Below are 20,817 nucleotides of genomic sequence, written 5' to 3'. Positions count from 1 at the left end.
CTTAGTTTGATTAGTTTCTTCAAATGAAAATAAATTGTAAAATTCTTCTTATTAGAAAACGTTTTCTTTTATTGCGGTATTAAAAATATATGCATAAAGTGTTCATCATGAACAAACAACGATTCGTAGATCAGAAATATAATACAAATATAGACACAGCATTAAAATTAGATGGCTATCTCAAAATAATATTGAGAACAAAGAAGTTATCAAGCGTATCTTTGTAGTGCCTGGAACATTGCGTTTTGTGTGATACCTTGTAGGTGGTTGAATAGTAAGTGCCGTTTTCGAATATTCATCATACCACCCGTGGACCCCGAAGGAATGTAAGTCAATTAGCATTACTAACACACTCCCACGCCACACTTTTTTCGGTATCTGCGCCATGCTCTTGTTGTTGTTGTTGGTTTTGATGTTGCTTCTCGAGTTGCGCTCTGAAATGAAAACTGCAGCGAAAGTCTGGGCATGGAAAAAAGCGAAATTTTTTGCAGTCGTCCCGAAAAGTGCAGTCCTGCAAATTGGAGTCATCCAGCCAGGATGACTCTCTCTCTCTCTATCTCTCTATCTCTCTCTCTCTATTTTCCTATCTCTCTCTCTGCCAGGACTCTGAGTGGAGTCCTGCTGCCTCTCCACTTGCACTCCATCCCAGTCGCTCCATCTCTGTCACTTGCAGACACAGACAGTTGGAGTTTGGGCATCGCAAAGGGAGTTATGTTCGGTTTTTGGGGAGTTGTTCTGTAGTTTGGGATTCTACTGTCTGGGCAACTCCCTGCTCCAAACCCAAAAACTCGGCTTCAAACTCGACGCGCAGAGTTGTCATGACAACCAACCGATATTCCGGAGTCCAGACTGGGTGTTGCGAATTGCGAAAACCGGGCCCTCAAAATACGAGCAAAATATCCAACTTCTCCCCCGAAGCGCAATGGGTCAGTGTACAATTATTTTGTCAAATAAAAAATCAGCAGAGAGTAGGTTGCGGTGGGAGTTATAGGCGATAAAAACTGGAGTGGCTGGCCAAAATGGAATTTATTGCTGAACTTTTAATGCACAATATGCAAAAAATAAAGAATCGTGTTTTTAAGTGGTCTGGTTTGTATTACTAATTTCCAAAACGTATAATATTATTATTCATATAAGTTTAAATAATTGGTCTACATTTTAAGGGTATTAAACACGCATTTTTTAAGAATGTACCATTAAATACTGTCCAAAGATACTTTTCACAGCTTTTTGCACCCACTCACGTCATCTGATACCTTTTTTGTATATTATCAAGGATTTTGATTGGTCTCGTGGACTCCAAACTTCAAATCTTTTTATCCACAATACATTCGTGTTTTAACATTATAGAAGTGCCCAGTAAAAGTTTAATAAATAAATTCAATTTGGTTTTTTGTTTATTGGCGTTGTTGTCCTCGCGGTGGTGATGTTAATATCCCGAAGTATCCATCGCCCATGTAGATCTGAGGTTCAGCGGGACCAGTGCCATCTGGATTGGTCTTCCAAGTGATCGTGAGACAGGGCTCCCCTGCTTTCAGATCCTTCGAGGGTAGTGTGATGTGATAATCTTCGGCATTTCCAGTCCCTATATTATGTTTGATGAAGATAACCGGTTGTTGAACTGCAGGCAGTTGTTGATGCGTTGCTTGTGGTTGAGATGGATTCACTGGAAAATATAGGCTTTTTGAAGTAAGATTTTGGTTTATCTTAATCTGTTGATAGATTGATAACCTTTAACAATCACTTAAAGGAACATTAAATCATGTGCAACTCTGAAATAGCACAGAGATTACAAAGTCGACTTACATGGTTGGCTCCACGCGCAGGCAATCAGCAGCGAACAAAAAGCCAGAAACTTGTGCAACGCCTCTGATTTCATAATTTATTTATATGCGGTCTATGTGGAAATATAAACAAATACTGTTGTTGTCTGGCTTCCTATACTAGATGCAGCAGTTCCAAATTATCTTTCGATGACGACGACGTCCTCACTCCGAGCAGTCTGAGCTCAAACTGTTCGATCGTCGTTTCAACTCGGGATTATTGCCGTTCTTCCCGCCCTCTCTGTTCTCTGGCTCTATCTACCTGGTATTCACCGAGTCTACTTATCAATTTTTCCTGAATGAACAAGATTTATTAGTAAACAAAGCTGAGCGCTGTAGCATCGATCGATTGAGAATCTGGAGCTGATAATCGCATTTAATCTGCCTGAGAACAAAGGAAAAATCTCTGTACTGGCCATTATCAAAGAATTAATCACTATGGGAAGATAATTTTATATAGTGCAAAGAAATAATTTACATTTTCTTTTCAGGGAATAAACTGGCTATTTCGCAATTTTAAGGGAAAGTATTTATTTAAATTTGCTTCATTTTTAACTGTTGGATTTTACAGTCCCCACTTACATTAACTTAACAGTGAACTGCTTGAATAACTACTTGTGCGGCACAGTTTACTGCTTCGCTGACACGAAGCTCTGGTTAAGCGTACTGCTTGTGGAACGCATGTAAAGCAGTGAAAATCCACTTCAAACGGAAGTGGATGCAATCTTGCATTTATTTATTTCTATAATATTTAAGTTTCAATCGTGGAAATATTTCACACAATAAATAAACTTTGCAACAAATATTTATTTTGTTTTTTTTTTAATTATTTATTTTATTTCCTTAGCTTACGAAGAAAAACATGAAACACATTTTTCAATTAAATTACAAAAAACTAAACAAACAAGCTTAGCAATAAATCTAAGTGTCTTTTATAGTGAAATCTTAGAGCAACAATTATTATTCAATTAGCTTGATTAACGCGTTTATTTTAAAGTATTGCTAACAATAACATACAATTATCAAATTTAATTGAAAGTCGCTCAAGTACGCCTTGACTTAAACTTAATTATAAATAACAATTTGTGTCATTTTGATGTATTTTGTTTAATGTATTTTACAAATGTAGCTTTATAATGCTTACGTTTACTTCTTTTCCGTTAAATAAGAATATTGCAAATTATTTATATTTGTAGGTTGGTGTTCCAGGGATTTCTTTCTCTAGATAATTCTTTCCAAAGTGCACGGGACTGGGGCGGGTCTTAAGGGCACTTGGGGAGGTACTCGTATATAGAAACTGAAATACTTTTGGGGACTTTCAATTCGAATTAAATACTCTTGCCTTGCCCGTGGACGGAAACCGTTGCTTACGAAACAGAACTTTTTCGGCCTCAGCCGATTGAACTTAATGCATCCTTGTTGGAAGACAAATGAAAAGAATTCTCAATTTTCAGTTGCAAACTATCAATTAATTAATGAGGGACAACTAACAACTACATCTTTCCCATCTTAACATTTCTTTGTGTCTTGTTCGCTACTGTACACAGTCTTTGTATATTTTTTTGTTTTACTCTTTTTTTCGTTTGCTGCTTGTTGAAGGGCTTAACTCTAGTTGGTTGAAACCATTTTACACCTCGGTGCTGTGCGTCTGAATTCGGACTTTCTTCACACTTCCGTTGCGCCGCATGGGTGGCGAACTTCCGGATCCGGAATATCCGGGATTTTGAATGCCTAACGTTGGATCCGGCCGGGGTCTCGGCTTCTTCAGACTCGATCGCAGTGGCGAGCGTGTGACCGAGTCGAGGGTGGAGCCATTGGAGACACTGGTCACCGTGGTGCTCATGGAGGCCACACTGCCCGCCGTTCCCGCTCCATTCCGGATTCCGCTGTAGGGCTTTCCGGATGCGTCCGTCACCGAGACGCCGTTGCGACTGCGCGGCTCCTTGAAGCCCGGATTGTTGAACGTGGTGGCGCTGCCCGGAGATGAGGCATCCAGCGCCATTGTGGGATCTCCGCCGGGGCTGCGCGAGTAGATAACATCGTACAGGGCGGCCACGAACAGCGAAACGGTCAAAACAATCGCCACAATCTGTAAAAGTAATTGAAAGTGGTTTGTATAGTATTATGATAGTATAAAAGAGTGAATTGGATATAAATCATTCCTACTTTTAATACCAGCTCTTATGCTTAGTAATAATAAATATGAATGCTATGCGAAATTTTGCTAAAAAGTTTGGTTCTGAATCCATCATCGACCACATAAATGTATTTAAGTTCGCCTGGTCATTGTTCCAACAACTCCATTAATCACCTGTATATAGAAGGAAATGCCCCGCGATATCTTGAAGCCAAAGCGTTCCTGCTCGTCAATTTGCAGAGCAAACAAAACCGTCGCAATGATGGCCAGTACACCTGGAAATATATATAAATTAAATAACATTTATCGTTCTTAGCGAAACCCATCTGCACTCACCGCCCAGCAATGCCAACATTAACTTCACTATCACTAGAGTTGTGTAGGGCATAACCACCTTCTCCCTGGATGAGATCATCGCGTGTTGAATGACCGACAGAATGCAGAAGATGCCCAGCACAGCTGAGCTGCCAATGGCCAAGAGTCCACTGACAAAAACTGCATCTGCAAGGGAAAAGTATGAATATATTAATAATTAATTAATATAAATTAAAGCGGCTGAGTGTACTTACTGCTTAACCTAAACTTAGACACGTCGTTGCCGCATTTCTCGCGATTATACGTCAATTGCTTGCAGACCTTAAACGGTCCGAAATAACCTCGATCGAAGTCATAGCCGCCTGTGAATTTAGAAACGAAATTAAATTAGATTACTCAAATTAAAGTGCAAATACAGTGGGCACTCACCCGATGGACTATCGTAGTAACCCCAAATGGGTATGCCAATGGCCACAGATGCCAAGGCGAAGCAAACAAAGCCCAGACAGGTCACCCCAGCAGCATAAAGTGTCGACTTTGCCATGTTTTACTGTACAGCATAACGATAACAATGCAATTGAGATCCAACGAGCTGAAAAGAAAAAAAATGAACAGACGTTAGCATTCTACTACAGACACTTGTTTAAATAATCATTCTGCCAAATTGTGTCAAATGTCTATTGACTTTGAGCCACATTTGCGAGCCCAAACGAAAGAAAATGTCATTGTCAAGCGCATCTGAAAAGCGAGCACGACGACAAAGTAGCTTAGCTGTTCCCCGAAAATCTCCTTACATGCATTAGCAAATGTACTTATGGTGGAACCACCCACATGTCATACATGCCATATCCCCACCCATTCGAGCACTTTGGCTCCTCACGAACAATTAGATCCCATTCATACATAAAGAGCTACTTGCCGCCGACCTTGAGATTGCATAAAAAAGGCCAAGAAAAAATAATGCTTACGCCGAGAAATATCTATCTTTGTGTAGGTCGCACTCGTATCTGTATCTGTATCCAAAAGATACACACAAGCTCTCGATTGAGTTTTTCTCAGTTTGCCAGTTTGCTTGTTTTCCGTAAGCCGATTTCAGCAGCAAACCAAATTCCTCTTACATGTGATTAAAATGCTATTACACAATTTTTCTCGAGTATCTATATCTACCACCAAAGGCATGTTTTACACGAGGAATGCCAGTTATTTTTTGACAGCTTTCAGCTAATTGATGAGCTATTAAAGACCGCGTGCAAAAATAGCTTTAAAATGACAATTGGTCTAATGATATAAACAGGGCAGATACTCTTTTTAAGAACTAAACGTTTAGGTAATTCGATTTAAATGGAAAAACTGCAAATTGAAGATTATGTGGTAATGGAATACTATAAATAATTAATAAATAATTGAGCACAATTAATTGAAAATATGATTAAAGAATCCATTCAAAAATCACACCTTATTAAATTAATCAATCCATTTAAAAACGGAAGCTATTGCTAGTGAGTTAGTTAATAAGAAATACCAAATTTTATATAGTTCCTTAGTACCTCGTTTTGCATAACCACAGTGTACATATGCAAACCTACTTTACAATCATCAATTGTCATTTGGAATCCTCTCAATATAGGTATATCTACGGCAGATCTTGACGGTGAATGTCTGCTACCTTCATGCTAATAAACTTAGCAACCTTCTCAATGAGCCACTCATACCACACTCCCCTCGTAATGGCATCACTAGTATCACTTGCAAGTAAGTCGAGAGTCCTCAAGTCGAGAGATCAGAGACGGCAAGAGATCGCAGCGCGCATTGAAATGCCAGAAAACAGAAACTGGAGATTGGAGACACCCTCTGCCCAAGAAATCCAAATGAATCCGAGATGAGGTTGCCTCACCTAAGCAACTGGGCAACTGAATTGGAGTAGAGACTCCGATTCTGACGATGCCTGCCAGACACTGTTTGTTGCTCTTAGCGGTAAATGCAGAAAGGCGAGTCTGAGGGAGGGGAATGTGTGCCGCCCGTCTTGAATTACCCCAACGAATGCCGCGAATGGTTCTGCCTCTTGGCTCGAAAGTTGGCCAAGAGGAAGGCTTGACTTTGCTCGCCGAATTGGAACGAAGATCTCGAAAAGCCGCAAAGAATGGTTCTTCGCTGCTAGGGAATTGGGCAAATCCCATGCCATAATATCTTTATTTATTGTTGAGTTTTAGAAAATGTAATTATATGATAGAGTTACCTATTGCCACTAATATAAAGAGTGAATACCGAATATCTGGCTTATTTGGTGATTTTTCCGGTTCTAGTTATTCTCCCAAGTTCTGTATGTAATCCTCATTCATTTTGCAACTTTGTTGTGCGACTAACAAATGGCAGCCAACCTCAAGATGCAATCTTGGGCCGCAGCCCAGCTAAAAGCCAAATCAAGAGGCACAGCCAGGCCAAGTCAAAGTCAATGGAATGAACTCTTCTCAATTGTGTCACGATCTTCAACTTGCATAAATTTCCCAACCCATATAATCCCATCCATTTCCCTGCCGATCGCCCACAAGACTCGTCGCGTGGCTTCTTTTATTTTCGCTCCATCCTCGTTTTGTGGCCATCACATCGGGGATCGTGTGTAGGTGGTCGAAAAGGTGGAGAAAAGGCCCAAAGCGGTGTTTGCAACCGGCGACTGAGTTAAAAAGCTCTGGGCCATTTCGATTGCCCGGCTAAGAGCGTGATTCAGAGGTGGTGTGCATATGCTTATATGATTTACACACCGTGCGTTAGTGTCAGGAGAGTACAGTGTTTTTCAAAGCCACAATTGAACTACCATAAAATATGTGTATATATTATTAGTAAGCCTTTACGAAACTGTCAGATAATGTCGGAAAAACCTGACAATACTTTTTACATGAAAGTATAGTCTAAGGAGTTCATTGTTAGAAAAATGAGAAAAAGAAAAAGGGGAAACATTGAATTAAATAGTAGAGTGTGATATCACGTCTCAATATTAATAAGTTTGCAGTAAATGGAGAATTCCTAAAAATCATGAGGCTGCCACTTTGAGTGGTGGAAACCCACCAGATCTGTCGATCTTCGGGCATAGAGCAAACCCCATGAATCAAAACTGTAATTTGCGAAAGTAACTTGGAGAGATAAGTACCTAGAAAGGTGCTAGATTTAGTTTATCTAACATAAAATTGAAAAAATATTTTATTAAGAAATTTTCTTATATGCAAGATAGCATTACTATTATTTATGGTAAGCCCTGTTCCTATTTATATATTCACATATTGCATGTATCCACAAATGTGCTACTTTTTATTACAACAACCATCAAGGCATTTTGACTTAACACGAAAGCAGCACCGTCAATTGCCGTGCTTGGCAGTCATTAATCGCGACTTAGTCACCCCGTTTCGACTTATCTCTGACACAACTGCAAACTTAAAGTTCAACCCGTAGCTCCATTAGCATCTCAACCGAGGGAAATCAATTAAGTTGGGAAAGGAAATCCAGGCAAATAAAGCAATTTAACGCAGATCACAAGGGAAAAGAAAGGCCAACAACCTTCTAAAAAAAACCTTCTGTCCAGACCAATCCACTCCAGAACCAAGACCCGAGACCCATTAGCCTCACTCACTTAACCAACAAAAGTGCCAATTTTTCCAGACTTAGGGCCAGCGTAGCGCAACCCAAATAAAAGGGAACTTAGACTAATGAAAAGTCGCTTTTCCGCGGAAATTGGGTCACCAGTGGGAGCGAGTCAGCCGGTCGAGGAACCCAGACAGGAAATTTACTTCAATTTGTCGGCCCAACTGGACGGGGATCGACTCGCAGGTCTGCAAATCAAATGGAAAAACGTGTCGCGGACTCTCTCCTGCTGCCCCTCACCTTTCCACCCCTCGACTCACATTTCCTCACCTGCATAGCCCACCTTTCTGCTATTGATTTTCCCCCCAATCGCTGTGGAAATATTGTTTGATTTTAATACCGTGGAATAGGTGGTTACCATCTCTGGATCTAAGAATAATGATGTGTTTACTAATGCAAAACTTGCTTAGAAGCTAAAAATATTCTTTGAACAACCAAGCTTACTTCTAATTATAAGAAAAATCATTAAAACTAAAATAAATATATTAGCAAATTGATTACATATATAATATAAAATGTTGAAAGGGATATTCACAAGTCTGTAGATCAGATACCACGTTCTGAATCGTAGTTAGTTGGCAACGCGAGTGAAGAGTTTTCCGTACCGTATTTTCCTCCTTTTGTTTATGTTTGGGCGCACTTGTTGCCATGGCAAAGTGCAAAACAGGCCACAACAGCTGAGGAAAAGTTTGCGCCGTTGCCTTGGAAAACTGTGTAAAATTGGGCACAGTGGAAATTTAATTTGGCCAGCGGCTCCTCTTTTTTTTTGGGGTAGTAAATACACTTGGCAAGCCAAAGTCAAGTGAGGTTAGAACTTGTCTTAATTGAGTGACGGAACAGACGGCTAACGAAATTTGGGGTTATTTTCGCAAATTAAATTGGGGTTGGATAAACGAACTTTTCCTAACCGTTAGTGGGATGGAAAATTAAAGATGTGCAAATTGTAGGTGCTTCGCTATTTTGTGTTGTACTTGTCATTAATTATATTTGCATTTGTGCTTTTTAAGATACCAGTTATTTGTAATTACTTGGCTATCTAGGCACAGCCATTTCTCGTCTTAAATAGATTTAAGAAATAAGGAAAAGTAGGAAATAAGATATGTTAGCGGAAGTGAAAAAGAAACACATATGTATTTAATTTCCGTTTGAACACAAGATCTAAAAGCTATTTAAGAAGCTCCACTTTCTGGGTAAAAGACTGATTCCCAGACTCCAGCAATCCCATTTATAACTTGGAGAAAGAAAAAAAAGATAGGTCTTGGAAATGGGTCAGACTTGTTTTAAGAAATGGAAATATGTTGGCTCAAGCTGTTTTCATCTCTGTTGTCATCGTTCCTGGTTGCTGGCTTCATAATTGCCGTTCTTGTTTGATTTGTGGTTAACACATTTGACTTCGGGCTACCAACGGAAGCTCCCGTTCGCTGTCTCCATCTGGATCCCTATTTCCCGGTCGCTTGGCGGAAGATTTTCACGTCTCGGTGAATTGTGAAAAACTTTTACTTGGTTGCCGCTTCTTTAAACACTTCATTTCTTTTTTTGTTTTTTTTTTTTGGGTGAAAGTTTTTGTCTAACAAAAGCCCTATACGCTATCTATATGGTGCGATCTCTTTCGGTCGCACTCAAGCATAAGTAGTTCAGTAAACTGTCAGCGGTTTTCTGCTTCTTTTTCTATACTTTTCAGTTAGTATTTATCTATCGTTATGACAAGCGTGCAGCATGTTGCAAGTGCGACAAGTTGTGCAAACAACAATCAAACTGCCAACGCCCTCGAAAAGTTGCTAGCCATCCCTTACACTGAAAAAGAACTAGCCATTTAAATCAGAAATAATTTGTTACAAGAAAGAAACAAATAAAATCCCATTTATCCGCGAAACATTAACAAGTATCATCATCGTATAAATTTACACCATATAATTACTATATTCTCTGGATTTAATGTGTATATTTAATTCTAAATAAGTAGCAAATAAATTTTGGTATTGTGTAGCCAATGGCGACTAGCCAACCCACAAAGTCCTCCCGTTTCCCAACCGCTTTTCATATGTGTGTCAGGCATTGTCATTAGGCAGAGGAAAAGGAAGGGAAAAGTGGGAAGGCGTCTCTGGTCCCAACACTGAGAACAATTTGCTCTGTGGCCAGCTGTTGGTGCCCCACTTTGTGCCCCTCTTCGTTCCATCGCTTTCATCATCCCAGCCCCCATCATATTTTAATGCCACCACCCATGTCGTCGTTGTTATGTTGCTGCATGGACAAAATCGTTATTTACATACATGTGCTGCATTTTACATGAAACGGTTAACCATCTTTTCTTCTTGGCCGTGTCAAACAATTAAGCATAATTGCTGTGAGGCAGGCAACAAAAAGGGGGAGGTGGGCGGGGGCGAGGGGACAAAGGGGCATGGCTTGGGGCATGTTTAGTTAAGTCTTAGGTTTAAGTCTCAGTTCGGGGTAAGCTCGAATGTTTATTGTCTAAACAAGCATGTTCCAACGTTTTACGCATTAACTCAGCTTCGTTACAAGTCAAGTGAGTCGGGTTGTAAACAGGGTTTCAAAAAACAATTTATGATTTTGTTGCATATTCACGTACGGCTTAATTGGAAATTCAATGCTGATATAGTAGACGAAATGTAACTACGAGTATTTATAAACAAGTTACCATTCCACTCCATACGATTGATTAACTTTAACTTGCTCATGTAACATATATACCATAAATTAGAACAAAATAAATACAAATTTCCATAAACTCACTATTTTGCATAAAATTTGATATATCTTAAATTAATTTATAATAAAGCGCAGTTTCGCCACTACCCGCCCATTTGAAAGTCTTCACTTCCATGGTAACACAATTTGATCTGCTTGAATTGCCACCCAAGGCGAGACTAGCACGTTCTCTACTCGTATAATGATGATGGCCCATTGTCGTCTATTCATTTAATTTGCTTGTGCTAATTTCTCGCATGATACGGCAAAAGTCACACGCAGAGTCAACAGAACCGAACAGATTGAGGAGCTGGGGCTGGGGATCGGGAATCGGGGATTGGAACGGGGATATGCCTCGGTCGATTCAATAAAGTCATTAGCTAAAGTAGCCAATGCATCGGGGACGATGCATCGCCGGTCCAAGATGATAGTAGAATGGAGCGGCTTGCAGCTTGCGGCTCACTGAATTGGCAAATGGAAAGTGCAACGAGCCAGCGGCTGATGCTGTTGCTGCTGCACTGAAAAAAAACCATGCTGGTCCCATGCTGATAAGGAAAATATTAGTGCACCTCTTTATTCCTCAACATCTTATCATAGATTAGAAATAATCCAGGTGTAACAGTGAAAAACTTCATTGAAAATAATACTTGCTTAACATTTGAAGTATTTTAGATAACTGTTAATATCATTTTGAGTTTACTCTTTTGAACACACAATATAGTATGTTTTAATGGCTAAATTCTATTCTACTGAATTCTCTTTAACTATATGTTTTAAATATAAATTTCATAACTGCTGAACATATTTTTCTCTGTGCGTGATGCCGCAACTCACGCGGTTCTTGCTGCTGATGTTGCAAGAACGACTCATGTGCATGTGTGTGCACATTGTTAATGGCTGCCGCTGTCAGTTAATAATTCTGCGTGCCGCTCACACGCCCCAAGGCGTTGCCAACTAACTAACTAACTAACTAACTAACTAGCCAACTCCCAAAGATGGCCCGTTATCTGGCTGGAAGGCGATTTATAGTCCAGAAAAAGCGGAAGCCATGGGATTTATGTGGATAGTGAAAAGCACGAGGAGATTCTCCAGAAGTAATTGCCATTTATTTCGCTTAATTCGGCCTAAAGCAAAGCCGCTGGCTAAAACTGGACACGAAGAAAGTATTATTTAGTGGTTAGCATACTTGCTTTGCTCATCACAGTAACATATTACAATATTAGAACCATATGTTAAAGGGAAAAAGAAAGATAGAAAGGAGTGATTTGCAAGTATGAACACTCGACATTTAAATAACTTATTTGATAATGAAAAAGTATTTTCAGAGCCTTGCTTTTTTTTTAGATACCTATTAGTTGTGTGTTATGCTAAATATAAGTTCACTAAACACACCAACCCCTTATTTATTCGCTTCAATTTACTATACAGCAACACAGACCTTCTTCAGCTTTATCAGAATAATTCGACACTTGCAACTCCACGCCAATAAATAAACAGAACAGAACCGAAACGCCTGGTACCATCGGCTCCCAGAGGCTCCATAAACTGCTCAGATGGATGAATGGCCAACTGGCACTCAAGTGTGTCTGGATTTGGTTTTGGGTTTGGGTTTCCAGGCGAAAAGTGCCCAGCGATGCAGTTGATAAATCACGTGCGCTGCTCATCTCAAAAGGCGACTGTGATTGTGATTGTGATTGCGATTGCAAAATGCAAAATGAAAATGCTGTTGCCAGGGCTCAGACTTTTTTTGGTCGACTAATTAAATAGGCAAACGTTTCGGCCAACTAATTAACAATCAAAAGCACGTCAAAGCGGACTTCCATAGAAGCAGGTGCAATTAAGCGAGGGGAGCAATAAACTTTTTAGGTGACCTAAGGGAGGGCTTTCTAACATAATTAATGAAAGTTATTCCGCATAAAAAGAAAAGGTCGAGAGACGCATAACAGAGCGTGTAGAGTGATAAAAATATTTCATAGCCAAAGTATTCATAAATTTCGCCAAGCATCCCACTCAACAATTGACTACTAGACAAGTTTCCCTCAAGTGCAGATACATTTTTACATACACAGACTCCCACATCAAAATGGAATTAACATAAAGCTAATCAGTCGCAGATATTGTTGAAAAACAAGTTTTCATTGTCTGTAATGAAGGGTTGATGAAGCCAAAGGTTAGCGAAAAGAAAAGCCTCTAATGAGGCCGCCGCAAATACTTCAATCGAAACTTGAGAATTTCTAGCTCGATTAAATGGGCATTGAATAGATGGGCATATTTAAGATGTATCTTTCGGTTGAGTCATGCGAGTATTGCCGATCGTCTTTTGGCCGCTGCCCTTTTAATGTAATTTAATTTCTGCCTCATTCCAGTTGGCAGTTATTGAACCGGCTGCTGTTGTCTCTCGCTCGTTCATTCATTTATTTATGATTGTTTTGTTCAGCACTCGCAGAGATCAAGGGTGTATTGTGTCAATAATGATAATTTACATTATGCAATTTGTTAAAGTTGAATGGAGATGCCGAAGTACAATACGAAAAATGCTTTCTGGTTTTGGGCTCTATATATATATTTTGCTTTGTTTTAAGGAAAAGCATTTCTTCTTCTGCAAAGTTTCTTATTTTCAACGAGAACCACGCGGCGTATACATAATTTTACAACTTTATTATGTAGCGAGACCAGTTTCTTTTCATTTCATTTGCCCCTTGTGCATAAAAATGCGTTTAAATTAAAAAGAATGAGAATTGAGAAATACAAGACCGAGGCGGGCGCGGTTCAGGTTAACAACCTTGACCGCGAATTTTTATGAAGCCGAAGAGTGGGGAACCTTCTTTGGAGTGGCATCAAAGCTGATTCGGCAAATATCTCGGATTCTCGGTAAAGAAAACACTAAAAATATTCATATGAAAAGCGTGGAAAAGTGACTGATAACAAACTGGCAAATGTTAAAACTATAGAACTGGATTCTCCGCCAAATACTTACTTTTAACTAATTTTATAAATCCATTTCAACTAGCAAAACTTTTATTTTCCTTCTGCTACAAGCCATGGCTCAAGGAGTTTCCCCTTCTGAAAGGTGCAGCAAATACAAATCAGAGATTAGAATGGAGTTGTTTGCAATAAAGAAAAACCAATGAGTCAGTGGGATTTGTCAGTACTTCATTGGCTCATATGTGGTTAAATATTTGCATTGGGTATTTACATTTCAACAAACGCGGTTTAACCAGGCTATTAAGAAAATGAGCTATTAAATCAATTAAGTCACACCAAGTAATAACAATTTCGCTTACAATCGACCGCCGTTAATCACTTCCTCTAATTAAAAGATAAGCTTAAAACGCAACTTCACTAACAACCTTTGCATCAACATCGACTACAGCAACAATTACTTAAACTCTTATCATAGAAGGGGAAGGGGAAGGGGATCGGCCATCGTGCCTGGAATCGCCGAGTTAAAATTGCATGACAATTACCCCAGAGACCCGGAGAGTCGAGCAAGAAAATTTCAACAAAATTTGTATGCCACTTGCGCAGCAGTGACAGTAGTTAATGGAACCTGGAACCCCCTCGCAACCGCACGCCTCTCCGCCCCTGCCACTAAGATGCGTGAATCACGTTAGTCGGCGGCGTGACAATGGGTGAAACGCAATCAAAAGTACTTAAAAACCCAACCGAAAGTTGACAGGCATCCAAACGATTCGAAATAGCTTCGCTGATGGCTTTCTAATTTCCTCGTGCGTCTTTTCCACAGTGTTGGGCAAAAAAAAACACTTTAATTAGAGACTTGCAGTTCACATGAATTATAATTGACCCCCAAACAAAAGCGGAAAACTAGGCGAGCAAATTGTTGTCGTTTCTTGTGGTCTCTTTGTGTGAGTTGTTGTGTGTGTTATGCAAGTTGGAGCATTTAGTCTTGACCTCTCAAGCAATTTTGATTGAGCAATTGGAAACCACCCAAAAAAGAATTCCAAAATTGTCGTTCAATTTCGGGAAAAGGCAAATTTCGTAATGAAAGCTTCATAAATTCAATGAAAATTGATTGTCTTACATATGCAACGGCAGATTTATGGACGATTTCAATCCGAAGTCATTCAAATCTTATCAAATTATTTAGAACATAAAGTATATACGAAATTAAATTTATGATAATTTCAAATTAAATGAACGTACATACATTCTTAACGTTGCATGCTTATAAATGATAAGGGAAGCATTAAAATTAAATCATCATTACCTAAATGACTTAGAAAACTTACTTCTGATCAACATGCGAGGTATAATTTTAGTTAAAATGGAAAACGGAAGTGCACATTTCAAATGAGGGTTTGTAGCAATGCTATAAAATTGGTTGTGTTTTAAGAACTATTTTATTGGATTCATTAAGAATTAAATATGCAATCAAACAGTAAGCTAGAAGCGAATAGAAACTTGAAAATGATTTTTCCATATTTGGAATAACTTCTTATCCCTCAGATATGTTTAAAAAATGGAACCAGTTATAGAATTTTTAATTGTCCTAGATGGCCAGTAAATGTTCTGTTCATGATTTACATTTCAACTTTTTTGAAATGTTTCCAAGCCAGAAACCAATATTTTGGCAGTCTATTAAGTTGAGTTACCAGCGATTGGAAAAAAAGTTAAGTGCTGCACTTTCGCTGGAAGCCTCACCCCGATTAATTGGAAAAGCTTCCGTCTGCCGCAGCTCACTTTTCATCTAATTTCCTGTTTGACAACGCCAAAAGCAGTTTCAATTTCGAAACGAATCAATGCGGTGGGTTCTGCCCCTCTCGTGCATTCAAACAGCATATAGAACGGAAAATGGATTCATGTAATCAAAGTTTACGCAAAACCCTAACAAAAGACTCGCTGAACCACATCCTCCGTCCAAAAAACGAGAGCAGCGCACTTAAATAGCTGCATAAATTTCAATTAAAATGCAGCGAAATAAGAAAAATAACAACCAGACTTATGCCGCTAATTTGTAGGGAATGGGCCCTTTGAAAGATGAAGCAATCCATTGCAAACTCAATTAAAAGAACACTTAATTACGCATTCAAAGTGTGCGAACGTGAGAGCAAGAAAGCTGGAAAGAGACAGGCATAGAACACTTGTAATGGGGAATGCAATAAGTACATTTGCATAAGACAAGCCAAAGTTTAGATTGACCGTGAAGTCGAGTGCACAGACAGTGCAGTTTTACTGTGGAACTGCATTGGAGACTAAAAGATTTTCTTAGGGCACTGAATGTTGCTGTAATATTTGCTAACATTTATTTTTATTCCAGTTCTAGAAACTCTAAACATGTTGCACTGTAAAATTAACAAAAGAACATATTAAAGTGATTTAATATAGCTAGTGCTGGCCCACTGTTCAATAACCAAGGCTTGTTGCCTGCTAACCCTATCTTTATACCTTTCTCCTTCTAACCGACTTCCTCTCTCGCTCTTCGCAATGCACGAAAAGCTGACCACGCAAGTGTGACGTCGCCAGTTGTTGTTGTTGCGGCTGCTGCTGCGTCTGCGCAGTTGCTGCTGTTGTATCCAACGCTATTTGGCCACTCAACCAAAGCTCCCCATTTCTCATTTCCCACTGCCACGCCCCCCGTCGCCCGCCCCATGCGACAGCCGCCGCCCTGCCCACATTATGTAAAGTTGAAAAATCCGATAGGCGTGGTCGCCAAACAACAAACAAAAATTCTTTAACACGCATGCATGTTTACTTTTTCAGTCTGTTTATAGAGAAAAAGCTAACATATATATTCGTTAACTATCACATTTTGGAACATGCAACATTTAAAAAGCAGGTTTTTATAAATCTAATGAGGAACGTGCATTGGTTTTCCTATCTTAAGTTAGTGTTTAAAAATATCTTATATAGGAAATTCGGACCAAAAAGAAATTTTACTCCTTTGAACTTGTTTCCTATTTTTTATATGTAAAGTATGTAAAATGTGTGCTAAATTTTTTTCTCTGTGCAACAAAGCCAATAAGAAGAAGAACAATACCAACGACCAGTTTTCGGTTTTTAAGACATAACGGTGCTTGACGTCACCTACTTTTCACTTTGGATTTTGGTTTTTTGGTAGATGGAATACCTTTTCTTATATGCGTGTGTGCGTGTGTGCGTATGTTAAAACCGGTTTTCCTTTTTGTTTTTCTTCAAATTTTCGGGCATTGAAAACGAAATTTATTTGGTAATGCAGTTAGAAGAAATTGAGAGGAGAAATGTTTTGCCTGTGGAGTTTTGACCGAGTTTTCATTTCGATGGGGAATGAGCCACAGGTTTGTACTTAAGTTAGATATAATATATTCATACACACAAAATAAAAATAAATTATTTGTATTACCAGTAAAATATAATGCAGCCACTCTTTAAATTAATTTAGGTAATGAAAAAGCTTCTAATACCTCCAAGAAGTATAAAAAACATTAAATAATAACGATATTCTTCCTCGACTTCAACTTTAACCAGTTTCATATAAACCAATTTGCATATTAAAACCATTTACCGAACCACTCCTCAAAACTTGATAAGTAACTTGAGAGATAAGACGAAGACCAAACGTGACCACCACGAATCGGAAAAGAAAGATGAAACCAAATGAAAACATTGGAAAATCATTCGTAGAAAACGCGTGCCAGGGCTAAGAAAAGCCGAGTCTTGTAAAAAGCCCATAAGAAAACGTGGTAGAATATGTATGCATATACTTGATCATAGTTATCACCTTTGATGTAACAGGATTTGTCACCGTGTCACTAGCAGATACCTATTTCTCTGCAAGTAAATTTGAAATGGCTTTATGTTTGCTTGTATGGGAATCACGGATGGAGAATTAATGATCATGACTAATAAACACTTTTTTCTGTTTTGATGTTTTTCCTCAAACCAGTTACATAATTTACAATACACATTAGATACGAGTATCTAAAAAACCGAAGATATGTCAACCTTTTCTATATAGAAAATAGTTATCTCCAATCTTGAGTCTGGTATTTAATTATGTCCATCAGAAATATAAGTTTATGCAATTCTGTTGACTATAACTTCTTAGAAGAGATGTTCCTCAATCAAGACTTGAGTATATCTTCCTTAATTAAACAAGATTTCCATTGTATATCAAGCGAACCCTTTCGTATTCCTTTCACGTTGCCAACTTCGATTGTTTATTATTTTATTTGCTCTTGGGGGTGCAATACATAAAATAGTGTCCCTAAAATAGACCCAATGGCACAACTCTGTCGTGCCTCAGAAACTTTTTAGTATCCCAGTTTTATGAGCACGTAAAACGCTTGGCTAGAAATAAAGCGTTCATTGAGCAGGCCAACTCTTTTGCTTACTTTGGGCCACAGATAATTTTACGTGGCCATATCCCACCTCGAATGTCCTCATTTCTCTTCCCTGACTTCCCTGACTTTACTTTTCGTCCGCTTAATAGGTCAACTCGGTCAGGATTAGGTCACATGGGCTGCGCTGCACCCACATTTCGGTTGGCCAAAAAGGCCAAGTTGGTAATTAAATTTGAGGTCAGTTCGTCAGACGAGTATCTAAATGTGGCAGGTTGCTGCCTTTGTTGTCGAGTTGGCCAGAAGCTCTTATCTGCGAGAACGAATTGTAATGGATTCCCTTGCGTGTCAGATTGTCATCATTTGCCTCAGATCATCAGAAGGGAGTCGTAAATATAGTTTGTCAATCTTTCGCTTGGCTGCTCGCTCTGATGGCAGGCAAAGATTGCTAAAAAGCACACACGACAGTAACCAGGAAATATACTTCAAGTTAAGGGATTTATCTTTCAGAGCTTCAGAGCAATTTTCTTAGTTTTTTTAGACTCCAGAAAAGGGCTTTTGTGTGCTATTACTGATTTGCTAGTTATTGTTCTCGATGTTTTTTTACCTTATGACATCAGCACATGGAGTTATTGACCCAACTTCTTAACCCTTATTCAATTATCACACATTTCAGACTTTTTTGGGTTGTAGAATATTCATTACAAAAATTGTAAGCACACATTTACTACTTTAAGAAGGAGTCGTAGCATATATTTAATTATTGAGCTCCCAAACATGTACTTGGAATTTCTAAACAAATTTCTTGCGTTAGAAGGCAGTTAAAGTTTTATTTTTAATTTCACGACTCGCTTTTTTTTGCCCCTTAATTAAGTGCAAAACCGCACTGCGACAGCTTGTGACAAATTTGTTGTTGTTTTTGCTTTTGCTTTCAACTTGCTTTTCTACTTGCAACACGGGCAAGAAGAAGAACTGTAATTTGGTTTAATTGCCTCACAACATTTGCTAATTAGGTTTTACACTTGGGGGGAACTCTTATCAGAATTTGCGAATGTTCTCCAAGCGCGGAAAAAGTTTGCATATTTAAGTTGAAGTCCAGTGCCCATTCCCCAGATTTACCTTATAGCCAACACCTGCTGAGCTGCCGTGACTGAAAGTCATTTAAACTGTTTTACTTGCCAATGTTGTTGCTGCCGCTGGCATAATTATTTTTATACATATTTTTGTGTTTAGCTTTTCAAAGAGCTGCGTTGGAGCTTGGCAAATAAATTAGCAAGCAGATTTCAAGGCGAGACTTTTGACTTCTGCGCCGCGTATTGCAGTGCCCCGAAGTTGCAACTCTTTTTCGGAATTTTTAATGAGCCCTGTTGATAAGCCAAACGGGGATATGTTGGTGGGAAAATAATATATGCCGCAGGAAATTACTGGCTTGAACAAGTTCATTTTATTATTTGAAATGCAACCATGGGTTGATAAGATTGAGTAATTACAAAACTAATTGCACGTTTTGAAAGTAACTCTTGTATAAAAATGTCACACAAAGATTGGAGTATAAAGCTAAAATGTATTTTTATAGTATTTTTTTGATTTTTGCAGTAAAATAAGTGAAACAAAGGAAATCAATGAATAAGTAGATTGCCTGTATAGATCTTAAAAATACATTGTTATCGTGCAACAACTTCGCATTCTTACTGTATTAATCTTGTCTGAATCACGTTTTTTAGATACGAAATCTTATCCCACAAGCTGGAGAATGTGAAAGTAAACAGATAGAATAAGATGAACATTCCAAAGATGTGATAAATAGACTTTTAATCGTAAAACTAAGGAAATAATATATTCTAGGTAGTGCACTACGCTTTAAACTGGAAAATTCCAAACAATTACCTATTGACTATTTTATTTATTTATTTAACAGAGAACACTAGAACCTATTTATTTCGTACAGTTTTAGCAATTGGTCAAATTCGACATGCAAATTTGATCGTCTTTTAAGAATTTGCAGCTACGAAGCAATCCGATTCGATTCTGTGCGTGGTAAGCGGTTGCGATATATGAGACACACATATGAGACAATATTTACAGTCCAACCAGTGCGAATTGCCATTCCAATCAGAGGTAAACAAAAATCAAAAGCCAATGTGAAAAAAATGCCAACAAACCTGTACGAGTTGTTCGCTGCCGCTGCGCTGCTGCCGCGCTGCTGCCACCGACGTCTGCGTCAAGAACTTCGGCTTTAAAGCTCTCAGACGGAGTTAATGTTGTTGTTGTTTTTGCTGCTGCTGCCTTTTTGCATGTGCAAATCGAAAGAGAGCGAATGAGAGGGAGCGATGGAGCCCACTAATACACGCGCGATTTGACAGGTAAGCGAAACACGGCGCAAAGAGCAGATGAGGAAGAAGAAGAGGAGGCAGTAATGAATGATCGTCGCTTTAACTTTTCGCTTGCATTGGTATGCGTGTGTGCATTTCTGGGAGTTAACGTTTAACACTTTTAGCCTTGGAAATAAATATATTCATAATGCACTTTCCACACTGCTCCTAACTGATTTACATAGCTCTCCAATAACTAACACTATTTTTTAACAAGCACACACACACTTTCAAGGCGCGCCGGCTGCGCAAGCCACTTTTGTTTTAAGTTAGCCCACGTACAAGAGGCGAAACAGCGAAGTCCGTAGCTCGGATTTTAATGCGGCCAGCGCGGCGATATATCGGCGACTGAGTAGCAGTTACTTTTCGTACCTTGCCGTCAAGTTCACCTGGCCGAAAAGCTTTTAAGTCCGAGCCTAGCGCAGCGCACTTGTGAGAAACGCACTAGCGCGTTGGACATCTGACTATTTTCACGACAAATCTGGCGGGATTTCAAAATTTGCATCTTAGGATAAATATTTCTACGGGAATTCGTTACAAAAAATTTTAAG

The 20,817-nt window shown here is 38.9% G+C and overlaps 2 protein-coding genes across 3 annotated transcripts; both read right to left on the bottom strand.

The window, feature by feature from the left end:
- Positions 1-1,074: 1,074 nt before the first annotated feature.
- On the bottom strand, positions 1,075-2,019 carry LOC120448534. The gene is made up of 2 exons (XM_039630576.2): positions 1,807-2,019; positions 1,075-1,666 (listed from the first exon to the last, which is right to left on the bottom strand). Exons 1-2 carry the CDS (start codon positions 1,877-1,879, stop codon positions 1,398-1,400), a joined length of 342 nt encoding a protein of 113 aa, XP_039486510.1. The 5' UTR covers positions 1,880-2,019; the 3' UTR covers positions 1,075-1,397.
- Positions 2,020-2,743: 724 nt separating this feature from the next.
- LOC120448461 lies at positions 2,744-20,630 on the bottom strand. 2 transcript variants are annotated; one of them, XM_039630480.2, is made up of 7 exons: positions 20,057-20,630; positions 13,595-13,680; positions 4,705-4,867; positions 4,530-4,637; positions 4,297-4,461; positions 4,135-4,235; positions 2,744-3,912 (listed from the first exon to the last, which is right to left on the bottom strand). In XM_039630480.2, exons 3-7 carry the CDS (start codon positions 4,817-4,819, stop codon positions 3,451-3,453), a joined length of 951 nt encoding a protein of 316 aa, XP_039486414.1. In that variant the 5' UTR covers positions 4,820-4,867; positions 13,595-13,680; positions 20,057-20,630; the 3' UTR covers positions 2,744-3,450. The 2 variants fall into 2 exon arrangements, with proteins under 2 accessions (XP_039486414.1, XP_039486412.1); XM_039630478.2 differs by lacking the exon at positions 13,595-13,680 and having other exon boundaries at positions 2,745-3,912; positions 20,057-20,629.
- Between the last annotated feature and the right edge of the window lie 187 nt (positions 20,631-20,817).

Source organism: Drosophila santomea, chromosome 3L, assembly GCF_016746245.2.
Source record: "Drosophila santomea strain STO CAGO 1482 chromosome 3L, Prin_Dsan_1.1, whole genome shotgun sequence".
NCBI lineage: Eukaryota > Metazoa > Arthropoda > Insecta > Diptera > Drosophilidae > Drosophila > Drosophila santomea.
Note: the sequence above shows the minus strand (reverse complement) of the source record. Positions and strands in the feature narration are given on the sequence as shown.

What these genes read in the sequence shown, in the direction of transcription:
- LOC120448534 (XM_039630576.2), bottom strand. Translation starts at nt 1,879, where the DNA reads ATGAAATCAGAGGCGTTGCACAAGTTTCTGGCTTTTTGTTCGCTGCTG. An exon ending in CTGCGCGTGGAGCCAACCAT is followed by an intron (nt 1,667 to 1,806) that starts GTAAGTCGACTT and finishes TATATTTTCCAG; the next exon opens with TGAATCCATCTCAACCACAA.
- LOC120448461 (XM_039630480.2), bottom strand. Translation starts at nt 4,819, where the DNA reads ATGGCAAAGTCGACACTTTATGCTGCTGGGGTGACCTGTCTGGGCTTT. An exon ending in TTACTACGATAGTCCATCGG is followed by an intron (nt 4,638 to 4,704) that starts GTGAGTGCCCAC and finishes CTAAATTCACAG; the next exon opens with GCGGCTATGACTTCGATCGA. An exon ending in GTCTAAGTTTAGGTTAAGCA is followed by an intron (nt 4,462 to 4,529) that starts GTAAGTACACTC and finishes TTTCCCTTGCAG; the next exon opens with ATGCAGTTTTTGTCAGTGGA.